Raw genomic sequence first — 13,096 nt, forward strand, 5'->3', positions numbered from 1 at the left:
CCCCTATGCCTCTCTCCTCCCAGAACATTACCAACTCCAAACATCTGTCTCTAAATAGACCACAGAAATCAAAAGCAGGCTCCACTGTCTGCAGACGTTCTTGGGAAAAGTTTAACACACGGAACTTAGGTATCTGAGCAAAACAAGAGTACACAAGCATTCAGCAAGCTCCCCATCCAGAGAACTCACACCACTTGTCCAGTGCAACACACCATTCATCCACACACACCCCTCCCCAGACTGGTAAGGCAGTTTCTACCACCCCTGATTTCTCAACCTGACCACACGTGACACAGGTACCATTACTCCAGGGCAGGGACGGGGGACACATGCACTGAACATATTTATGCTGCCACCACTGGATCCCACCCTCCTGGTGAATCCAGAAAACACACTGCACTTAGGGGGATGATCTACCCTCCCGAGCTAGGGACACCTAACTCAAAGTGCACAAGAAACACATTTCCACAGAAATGACATTTTTAGCAAACTCCATACAATAATCCCCAAAATGTGATTTATCTAAAATGCAGAGCTTTGTAGTGTGGCCAGTTGCCACTGTGGTACATCGCAAACACAAATCCTCATCCTCACCGCTGCGTCCAATGTTAGAAACGGGATCCTGGCTGGCCAAGACTCGCGTCGAGGTCAGTCAGGGATCACCACTCCTAAGGTCAGAGCAAGGGAGTTACACGCCAAGATAACCCCTACTCGCCCTCTAGGTAACGTGGCGCGAGCAGCAAGGCTAAACTTGGAGGCGATATGAGTTAAGTATCTGCGCACGCACCCCAGCAACAACACCCAAGGCCCACCACAAAGAAAACTCCACACAAGGGTATATATAAAAATAGCCTTTGTATTCCAATAAACATACATTAGATAAAACACACACTTTACATTGTTGCGAAGCATTCACTCTCCCGAGTTCGCACATACCAAACTTGACCATGCACGCCTCACGCATCAGGAACTACCAGGGACACAGACATTCCCCATGCATTCCTATGGGAGAGCAGGCCAATCTCACACACGCACTCAGGGAGAGCATGCACTTTACACTGCGCCACAGTGTCAAAGTGCGCAAAGACCAGAAATCACTAGGCAAAAAGTTCAGGGGTGAACCTGCCAGAAGGGCCAAGTCCAACACTCACTATTCTGCACTCACTACTCACTACTCTGCACTCACTACTCACTACTCTGCACTCACTACTCACTACTCTGCACTCACTACTCACTACTCTGCACTCACTACTCTGCACTCTGCACTCACTACTCTGCACTCTGCACTCACTACTCTGCACTCACTACTCTGCACTCACTACTCTGCACTCTGCACTCACTACTCTGCACTCTGCACTCACTACTCTGCACTCACTACTCTGCACTCTCTACTCTGCACTCACTACTCTGCACTCTGCACTCACTACTCACTCACTACTCTGCACTCACTACTCTGCACTCTGCACTCACTACTCTGCACTCACTACTCTGCACTCACTACGCTGCACTCTGCACTCACTACTCTGCACTCACTACTCTGCACTCTGCACTCACTACTCTGCACTCTGCACTCACTACTCTGCACTCTGCACTCACTACTCTGCACTCTGCACTCACTACTCTGCACTCACTACTCTGCACTCACTACTCTGCACTCACTACTCTGCACTCACTACTCTGCACTCACTACTCTGCACTCACTACTCTGCACTCACTACTCTGCACTCACTACTCTGCACTCTGCACTCACTACTCTGCACTCTGCACTCACCACTCTGCACTCACTACTCTGCACTCACTACTCTGCACTCACTACTCACTACTCTGCACTCACTACTCACTACTCTGCACTCACTACTCTGCACTCACTACTCTGCACTCACTACTCTGCACTCTGCACTCACTACTCTGCACTCTGCACTCACTACTCTGCACTCACTACTCTGCATTCACTACTCTGCACTCACTACTCTGCACTCACTACTCTGCACTCACTACTCTGCACTCACTACTCTGCACTCACTACTCTGCACTCACTACTCTGCACTCACTACTCTGCACTCACTACTCTGCACTCTGCACTCACTACTCTGCATTCACTACTCTGCACTCACTACTCTGCACTCACTACTCTGCACTCACTACTCTGCACTCACTACTCTGCACTCACTACTCTGCACTCACTACTCTGCACTCTGCACTCACTACTCTGCACTCACTACTCTGCACTCACTACTCTGCACTCACTACTCTGCACTCACTACTCACTACTCTGCACTCACTACTCACTACTCACTACTCTGCACTCACTACTCACTACTCTGCACTCACTACTCACTACTCTGCACTCACTACTCTGCACTCTGCACTCACTACTCACCACTCTGCACTCACCACTCTGCACTCACCACTCTGCACTCACCACTCTGCACTCACCACTCTGCACTCACCACTCTGCACTCACCACTCTGCACTCACCACTCTGCACTCACCACTCTGCACTCACCACTCTGCACTCACCACTCTGCACTCACTACTCTGCACTCACTACTCTGCACTCTGCACTCACTACTCTGCACTCTGCACTCACTACTCTGCACTCACTACTCTGCACTCACTACTCTGCACTCACTACTCTGCACTCACTACTCTGCACTCACTACTCTGCACTCTGCACTCACTACAGCTTCCTTCCACAGCTAGAACTAGTGCATAATGTAAAAACAGAGAAAACAAGGAAACACACTGAAGCTGTCTGTACCACGCCAAGTTCACATTTCGAGCAGACTACTTCTCTACTCAAAAGTAGTACATTTCCTTCAAAAAGATAAAAATATGACATGCAAACAGTAAGGCCGAAACAAACTGTTCAGCATGGGTTCTGATTTACATGAAAACATTAATTTCACTTAAAATAATAATAGTTTTTAGCTAAATTAAATTTACATTTGGATTTAGGGCATATTCACATATTTTTAGTAAATTTAAATGTCAGTGGCAGATGGACACGCTTTCATTTAGCAGCCAAATATACAATAACTCTTACTGCCCCCGGAATTCCGCCGCGGCCGCACCGGAAGTCAGGCAAGGTCGCCTGTGACGGGGGCGGAGCCGCGTCCGGACCGGAAGAGGAGGCAGGCGGAGGAAATGCGTGGAGCGGCCCGGGGCTCCTGCGAGCGTGGAGAGCCCCCGGGGCCGACAACAGGACGTTGCACGCGTGTTGCGGGGCTCCCTTGACCAAGAGGGAGTCCCGGGATAGGAGCCGCAGCGTCAACTCTCCCTGCCGGTGCGGAGAGCGGAGTCCCCCAGATTGCCACAGTAAGTTAAAGGGGAGAGGGGGGGCCGGTGCGTGTGTGTGTGTGTGTGTGTGTGTGTGTGTGCGTGTGTGTGTGTGTGCGTGTGTGTGTGTGTGTGTGTGTGTGTGTGTGTGTGTGTGTGTGTGTGTGTGTGTGTGTGTGTGTGTGTGTGTGTGTGTTCTGTATGTATGTGCGTGCGTGAGCGCTTCTGTTTCTATGTATGCGTGTGTTGTGTGGGAGCCTCGCGCAGCGCTCGTACTAATGCGGGTGCCAGTTTAGATTCGCCTGCGCGCGGCCAGGAGTGTCTCCTGGGAAGCACACTCGGTGACATAAGATCTCGGCGGAGACGCGCTTCCGCGCGTCTTTAGCCGAGACCTAAAAATGGCAGACGCTCATGATTCCACTAAATCTACGAAGGACAGCACGGGTGCAATGCAAAATGAGATATCTGCTATCCACTCAAACCAACACGAGGATTGCAGAGACGGAGAGTAGAATCAGCAATCCGGAAGATCCCGAGACTAAATCAAAATATCTCAACCCTTAATAGCGGAACCCAAACTCTAGCCAGAGAACTTGTGGCACTGGAAGACAGAAACAGACCAGGGAACCTTTGTGTCTTCGACATTCCCGAAGGTGAGGAAGACGTGGCTGGGTCCTGCATTCTATTCCTGAGGAAATGGTTCTTACAAAATAGTACATCATTTTTAAAAAAGACCTTGAATTTGAAAGAGCACACAGTGTACCTACAAGGAAACATCCTAACCAGACTCAATTTCGCCACATCGTATGTAAACCACTCCCCTACCAGCATGTGGAAAAAATGATTGCATTCATGAGAAAGCCTAACCACATACAATCGAAAGGCAGCATGGTCTTCATCTCACAAGACTACTCTAAGTCCACGGTTGAAATCAGGAAGGGCTTCCTGGGCCTACGACCCAGGTTTAAAGTAATGAACTGGGATTTCTCCTTTGCAGGCTTTGTGAAATACCAGGTGACAATACAAGAGACCTCGCACATCTTCCATGACATCTCACCCTCCTGAATTTCTTAGACGAGAAAGAAGATGCAGATATGAATACATAAACACACAAGACTTGATTCGCCAGGAGTAAGCATTGACTCTTACTTTGGAACATTGTTCTCCAAACATAAATCTCAAACTGTATTGCTTGATGGACCTTTCCTCCTATGATCATCGTCTTAACTCTCATCCTTACCTGCCGTTGTGGTTTGTAATCTGCAAGCCTCCCTCTTCTAGCTATTAGCAACTCTCTCTCTGAAAAGTTGGAGGAAGTTTTCAAGCATGTGATCGACATACACAATTGTGCCTTATATATTGTGCTTTTGGACCAATTTATGACCGTACCCTGATAGCAAATGAGCCTAAGCTTGAGTCCATTACCAAAGTGTATGTGATTTATAACGCCATCATCCTTATATGGGTGTACAGTGGTTTGATGCAAGGAACAAGGCAAAGTTTCACCCTCTTGCTTCCTCTCTTCAGCTTCGCTCTAGAACCCTTTTTTCACCACCTAGGTGAAAATGTAGGAATATCAGGGCTATAATTCGGTAAACAAAACATAAAATTAGATGCATGTGCGGACGAGATTTTAATTACTAGAGGATACCATCTCTATTTTCGCGTTAATTACAGCAACCCAAGAATTTGCTGATATCTTAGGCTACACACTCAGTAGGAACAATTCCGAGGTTAAACTGCTTAATAATATAGGCAATAAGGATATTCCTGGCAACTGAGGCCTCGCATGTCAAACAGGCCATATTAAATATTTAGGAGTGGAATTCTCTAATGACTTCATCACTACTAAAAATGTGTAACGAAGACTCATTTCTTTAAAAAATCAGTAAGCTCCTAGATGGATGGCCACTCAAGTTTCTATCTTGATGAAGTAGGGCAGAGTCTCTGTAAAATGATGATTACTCCCCTAGTCCATTAATGTAATCAGTATGCTCCCTATATCCCCTTCAGAAGACTTCCTATCTAAAATTGATAATACTTTCAACATATTCTTATGGCAAGACAAAAAACCAAGAATATCACTAAAAGATATTACAGTCTTGAAAGGTAAAGGTAAGTGGCCTAGACCTCCCTAACTTTAGGAAGTACCAAGCAGCATATTTATTCAAGCAAGGCACTAACTAGTTTCTTGAAGATGCAAATGATATACTTGTCTGGGTAAATATTGAAAAAAATCCTAAAAAACAAACCTATTATCGGGTAAGTAACAATACACAATCTCCACCTTCTACGCTCCAAATAGATCATGTTTAATACGAAGATAGCTATCCTTAGAGTAGACTGCCTCTTGAAAATAAAGATTTGTAATTCCAACCTGCCATCCATTTGTCTCAATCCCAAAATTAAACTTGGGCAACCCGTTCTATGTTCTGAATGGTAAGAAAAAGGGATAAACCTGATCAAAGAGCTCTTTGACGGCAACCCCTCCCACTTCCGTTGTCCATGTTACAATCTTTCTTCAAATTAGATTTTACATATATATATATATATCACCATAAAAACCAATAAGATACCACCAATGCTTTCTCAAACCAAAGCCATGATCATCCATAGATGCTATTGGACACCAGAAAGGCTCCATAAAGTTAATCTTGCATGAGATCTCAAATGTTGGAACTGTAATGACCAAATGGGTGACCTTGCTCAGATGCAGACTTACTGGGATAATACATTTGTAGTTATTAAAAACACTTTACATAGTACTCCCACGTGCAAATTGTAATTATATACTTATCGGATCACTTGACCCTCAAATAAGAAATGAGGCACACAGAGGTTCGACTTGACCTAATGTTAAAGCTTGCCTGCAAGCTTATTCTTACCAACTGGAAGAACTTCAGCATAGTTTAATTCCAAATGTGGCATGAATGACTCACATTTCTAAGAGGTTCAGACAACATATCTCTCCCCTTGGCACCCATCCCACAGATCCATGTGGAGCTCACTTGATGCCTCCGCAATCCACTTTGCACCTCCATAAACCAGTACACCTCTTACTGATGACTTATTTATATATCGTTAGGCAAGTGCGACCCGGCTGCCCTCACAGGTATGACCTCCACTAGCCTAACTCAGTTTAAATCAATACCTAATACTTACCCACTATCGACTGATAAGGACCTCACTGACAAGTACTAGTGTTGTCTGTTTATTCTGCTTTTCACATAAATCGCATGTTTATTCTGCTGTGCATATAAATAACATGAAGATGGTTCCCTGAGCAAAATCAATGGATCTCCACTAACGTTTACCTATCCAATTGCGTACAATAATGGCCAAATGTGTGAATTCATGTGCAGCATGTTTCCATTTGAAATATGTGCCATTACTAATGTGAAGGTTATGCAGAGTCTGTCCCCCACCCTTTCTGCACTCTTTTCCCATTTTCGCTGTGCTTCTCATGATCGACAGCACCAACGATATGCCAATAAACGCCAAGCACAATCTATTGCCTTTATTGCGTTTTTGAACTGTCCCTCTGTTGGAATTTCTCACATAAAAAAATGAATAAAAACAATTGAAACCCAAAAAGTAATTCAGATTTAATTAAGGCAATATTTACACCAGGTGAAATGCTCATACTTTCAAATCCATATCCTGAAACCATATCAATACTTCACTGTGAAGCAATAGCATTATCCACTTTTTCAGGATTGTACAGTAATAAAGGTGAAATCTGAGCGCCCTCACCCATCCCCCCTGTTGAAGGAAGTTGTAGTTACCTAGTAAATACACAGAATCTTCAGTAGAACCATGTAAAAGATGAGACATTTGTATTTTAACAAATAACGATCGCTACATGCCGTAGTAAATCCATAAATAAATACAGAAAAGTTGCAAAACATATAATTATTTGACTTAATTACCTAATTACTATATTCCAGTAGGGAAGGCGGCACAGTCCACGCTAAGCCAAAACTTCCCAAAAAGATTTTATGTCATAGATGTTGAAAGTTATAGTTCAGTTGTACACAATTCTAAGAAGTGTCTTGATAAAGCCAATTATTCTTGTCTTTGTGAGCTGTTGGCTTTACTAATGCGTTTTGACCTTGTTGTGCAGCGTCAACAAAAAGCAAAATGCTTTTTGACCATGATGTACAGCATTGGCAAAGAGAAAAAAGATGCAATGATTGGAGTTGCGCATGAGTGAAAATGCATTATGACCAAGGCAGCACAACGCATGCATGATGACGTCTGTGTTTGCCTACTAAATGATACAGTGTTCTCTTTATTTTGAAATGTTTACAGATCCAAGATGGCAGACACCACTAAATTTCACGTGTGCATTATCCCATTTCTTACAGTGGAGTGGTCTCCAAGCAAATGGCTGGCCCTCCAAATAGTTTTTTTATCCTAAAAAAATAAACATTTTAAGGGCCACATGTAGCAGCATGAGCAACGAAGGTGCAGATGGAGGGATGCAACAGGACCTGGGCCTGGGGTGCATCAGTGAGCTTTAGGCCATGGTGGTCGGGGAGTTGGAATTAACTAAAAAAGAAAAGCTGTGATGGGGGAAAGGAAGACACAGAGTTCTTTAATTTTCCTTCATGTGAACAAAAGACAGGTAGCTTTGACAGGTGGGCTTCCTTGGGCTCATAGTGTGAATGAGGATTGTTGCTGTGTAAAATTAAAGTGCTTTGTGTTTTTGCATGAGACTCCTTACTGTTAGCAAGAGAACCTTATTCTCACGATGAATCGGAATTCTAAAGATTTCTCACATACATAAGATTTACACTTAAAGTGTCTTCAATTGACAAAGTGCAGACAATTATCCATTCTACTGTCAGGAAAGACCAATAGAATGAATTTCCCAATCTGGAACAGCAGGAGAATGAACGAAAGGTCAAAGGCATCAAGTAAATTTATTGAAAATATGAGCCCAACAAGTCTGCCCCTACCAGTAGATATTTTAATAGATTTATTGTTAAAATGCTTCTTTAGGTCACCACGCGAGTCTTTTTCCCAAAACCTCTCAAGCTTCATTTAGTTCATAAATGTTGCAAAGTTTTTGGAAATCATTAGCAACAACCCTTTAAATCTGTATGCTTTTACTGGAAGAGCAGGAGCACCAAAAACTCACTTAACATACATTTTCTTCCAATGCAAAGTTTTTGCAGAAAAATTCTTACAAAGAAAATTTTTGCAAGAATTGTCTTATGCAGCCATAGTTGAACACCATCAACAACTAGCCAACACGTTAATTGCCAGCTTCATGAAACTTTGTGTGGAAAATGTTAATTTTGCCCCATTTATAAATGTAGTTAATTTTGCCTCTCATTTCTGTTATCACGAACCCCCAACAGGCGTGTATTGGAGCTTTATAAGAAGGCATTACATTCACCTGGTTCGTTTTTCATCTGTGTGTTTTTTTGTAAAACATATGGAATACATCTTGTATTCTTCTTCAATTAAGGTTATATGACAGTGCAACAAATATAATATCATGTTTGTTGATTTAAATGCCCTTCCCTTCCAGATGTCTATTTAGGTATTAATGAAAGCACATCTTTGTTTCCATTCGAGAATTTAATTTCAGAAATGGGACTGAGATCACTGGTCACCTGAACATACATACATACCTATTGCAAGACTTTTTTTTTTTAATACTTTTTTGTAAGTGTGAGATATTTACTGGCTTGAATCTAATTTGCTGTTCCTGATGGCCCAGTTTTTAGGTCGAGCCTGGGCAGCACATGTGCTGCTCTTCAAGGCATGCTGTATTAAAGTATGGACTTGAAGATCCTCCCACTCTCAGCCCATATTCAGGCCTCGCCTAAGCCGCTCGCATGCGATGCTCTAGGAGGACCTTTAGCCATCAGTCTGCTCATTTTGAAGCACACTCGTGCTTGTGGCAGCATCCACCTTGTGGGAGCGAGCAGCAGCGCGCGTTATAATTGGCCACTGCTCGCTCCCGCAAGGCGGATGCGCCACAAGCACGAGTGTGTTTCAAAACAGTCATTAAGCAGGGCGCGGGCAGTTTCACTTAATGACTGTGTGCTTGGAAATCTAACATGCTTGGGTCTCGTATCACGGTTCTGTGTGACATGACTGCAGCACTTTTATTTTAGCAGACGTACCTATTAACATTCAGGGGCATGCCCCTCTTTCACGGCATTGCACAGTAACTTAGTATAGCGCCTGGTTATTACTCATTTTGGGAACTAATTGACGAAAACATAGCATCTATTCTGTCTCTTAAAAATGTGAACAAATAAGTAACACAGGGATGCTTGATTTTTCTTTGACATTTCTATCTTCCTTTCTCACTTGTCAGTCATTATTCCATTACTATACTCCTTTACAAGATCCATCATTGCCCTATTGTGCTATATTCCCTCATCAATAATGGCGGCCCCACAGCGTATGCATTCATGGTGACTTAATGCGTCATTCTTCGAATGTAGAAGACGGAGACCTGTCACGCCGTCAACTTTTTTTCCAGGCCCGCGCCCTGGCTATTGGCAGGCCTGTTTAACCTTGCTGTGGTTGCGGAATGGATACTCGCCAGCTGCCTCTTCTTCCAGCCTCCACTTTCCTGCTATTGCACTCATGACAGGACTTCCTGTTGCAGCAGTTATGTCATCCCAATGGAACTGACATCTGCTTTCATGCAAATTATCAGAATTTGCTCAGCGCACAGAGCGCTCGCCCGCCTGTCACTTGGCCCGCCCTTCGCACAGCTGGATGTTCTGGCTCGCGCGGACTAGTTCTACATGTCTCAGTTGTAGCCTGAAGGACCCCACCCACTCCATATGTTTTATTAATTGTAGACATTATTAATGTGGCACAGGAAAGGGGTAGGCATTCTACAAAAGTAAAATATGGAAATATCCAAACATAAAATATGGCATAAGTAAAATATATCAAATGCATCGGCGTCTTCCTTTTATCAAAGCAAAAGTATCGTCCCTACTTTATTGTGTTCTCACAATAGGCACTCTAAGGGACAGTGACCCACCGCTGCCTCACCATGACTGCAGGACTGAAGCAATAGCGACAGCACTTGTTTCTTACAGCCAATTGGCGAACAATACATAGCACACTCCACCATCGATTTTTGTATAATTACACTGAACAATGGAAGTGCTCTCAGAGCAGCACACATTTCTTTTTATTATACTTTTTTTTAGATCTGAGATTTGACAGTGAAACTTAGCTTTCTTTTCTTAATTTTCCCGATGTAATGGTGACCTCTTCCAGTAGCACAGTGTCGCTAATGCCCTTGCTAGCACCAGGCAAACTGTGCCTTACAGTAAAAACTGCAAGAAGGAACAAGCATTGGCATAGCCAATAGGTCTCGCTTTTGGAACCTTATAAGTATTTAGTTATGCAGCACAATATCCTTGGTGCAACAACATCAACTGTTGCATGGCTAAAAACGTATCAGGTCCCAAAGACGAGACCTATTGGCTATGCCAATGCTTGTTTTCATTAGCTTGTGTTATTGTCCTTTGTAAATGCTGTTTTCTGATTCGTTATAGGCTTGTTAGTCCCTCCTTAGTACCGCCTTGTCTTAATTTGTAACCTCCCATGAGGTCTAGCCCATGTTACTTCTGTTATCATACGGTATGTCTTATTAAGTCTGTAAGCACAATTTTCTTTAATCATTTTCTCCTGCTGCAGGCACAACATGCTTTCCTTCATCATTCAGCGCGCCATGCGTACTTTCTCTTTCCAAGCGGCCCGGGACAATGGCAGAGGCTTCTTTGAAATGATAGGTTTTGCATTTACAAGAGTTTGAGCTATTGGGATTGTAAATGACAGTGCCTTTTATTTGTTAATTTTCAAAACAGATGAATAAAAGGCATTATCATTTACAATGCCTATAGTTTAAGCTCTTGCAAATGCTAGACCTATCGCATTGCAAATGCTTGTTTGTGTGTGTAATTTGTATGTATTTTAGTCTCCTGTGATTTCTGAAAATGTTAATTATTTTTGTTCATTTGAAGTTTTTTGAGAGGGCATTTTGAACATGAATAATTGTCCATCACTTGATCTCTTAACTTATACCCTTAATTGTTTTATTTGAAATGCCTTATGCACTGTGTGAATATATAGTGGCTATTTTTTTTAATGACTCACTTTTTGAGTGTGATGTTGACATGCTCTTAAGAAGCTATTTTAAAAGTGGCCCAAGCTTTTCAAATTCAGAATGTGAGCACAGACTAGGATGTCGCACACCTGCTTAATGAATTACTCAGTTTTCATTTTGTTTTTAAGCATAAATAACACTTTGATAATTTTTTTTATGAACAGGAGACGAAGTAGCAGGAACTGGGTGTCACAAAGATCACTTGCATGAAACATCCTTCAACAGTACTTTTTTTCGATGGGAGGAAGATGAAATACCAAGGTCAGTATATTATGGAATATTCTGAAAAATCACTGATCTTCTACAAACCAAACTGTGTGAGGGCTGCTTGCAAATATCTAATGAGCGTATCTGACTTTTGGACCTGGCCATTTTTGCATGGTTAACTCCAAACCTTTTGCCTTCTTCCTCCTGTTTTTCCCGTTAGGAGCAAATCGAGATCTGGAGTTTTGGGTCTCTGAACTCACAATTTAACACTACATCTTTTGGTCAAGTTGATTTTCAAATTGCGTGTTTGAAAATGCCACTTTTAGAAAGTGGACATTTTCTTGCTGAACTATACTGTGCCTCTGCCTGTCTGTAGAATACACGTCTGGGTGGGCTGATAGCTGGGCTCTTGTGCATTCACTCTAGACAGTCACACAAAGGGAGCTGAGGTGTGCCTTGCATATCCTGATGGGCCATCACCAGGCTGGGGGGCCTTCCTGAGCTAGAGTGGTGGGAGGAGTTGTCATGAACACATGCATAGGGCTGTGCCTGTCCCCATACAAAGCTGCCCCCTCTCCCCGGGAGTGTGTCTGGAGGCAGGCAATGGAAAGGCTGGGTCTTGAGCTCTACAAAAACTATCTTTTGAAGTTTGCCTACTTCAAAGGAAGAAAGGAGCGAAGTATTGGACCTTTGACACCCAAAATCAGAGCACATTCTGCCAGGAGGAAGAGCTGGATGCCGTAGGGACTGCCACTCTACTGTTGCTTTGTTGTTCTGGCCTGCTCCTTTTTGGTGGTTCTGTTCTGGGTAGTGAAAGGACTGAACTTTGCTTTCTACATCCTGCTTCCAAGGTTCTTCAAGTGCTTGTGTGTGCTTGCATCCTGTTAAGAAGTCTCAGGCCATCAAAGACTTCACCTACTAGTGCCCTTCTGCTGAGAGTCCTGACTTGCCAAGTGGTGCCAAATCCATTTCCTGGGCCCTTCGAAATCGAATCTGGTGATCTGAAGGAGAAAATCCATGCATTGACTCGAAGTACCTGCTTTGTGGACGCATCGCAGCAGAAGAGTAACACATCCATGCAGCCCGCCTAGAAGCGCAGTTCCCGATTGGTGCATCAACCACAGCTTTCACCGCAGGCCCCAACTTGCCATCACAGCAGGTCAGAAAAATTGCTGCAGTGTGAATTTCGTTCACCTACTCCAATGCAGCACCTGCTTGTGGCTGCGAAATCGATGCAGCGCCTGCTCTGCTGTTGAGAAATCGACGCAGCGGCTGCTTTCTCGCTGTCGTCTCAACGCAGCGCTTCTGTATTTTCTCTGCATCATCACTGGGCGCTAATTCTTTGACACCGCAGTAAGGAACCAATGCCTCGTGTCTGGTAATCTAACAGTCACCTCCCCTGTCAGTAAGGAACAGACACATCACCTCCCCTGCCCGTAAGGAATCAACGCATCC

At 43.7% G+C, this 13,096-nt stretch overlaps 1 protein-coding gene across 2 annotated transcripts in view; it reads left to right on the forward strand.

Moving 5' to 3' along the window:
- The window catches only part of REV3L (REV3 like, DNA directed polymerase zeta catalytic subunit), a 1,049,196-nt gene that overhangs the window by 348,874 nt on the left and 687,226 nt on the right, over window positions 1-13,096 (forward strand). For both annotated transcript variants that reach the window (XM_086927335.1, XM_086927334.1), the window contains exon 5: window positions 11,599-11,695. In XM_086927335.1, coding sequence (XP_086783461.1) covers window positions 11,599-11,695 — 97 coding nt within the window. The remainder of the gene's footprint in view (window positions 1-11,598; window positions 11,696-13,096) is intronic.

This window comes from Lissotriton vulgaris, chromosome 6 (genome assembly GCF_964263255.1).
Source record: "Lissotriton vulgaris chromosome 6, aLisVul1.2, whole genome shotgun sequence".
NCBI lineage: Eukaryota > Metazoa > Chordata > Amphibia > Caudata > Salamandridae > Lissotriton > Lissotriton vulgaris.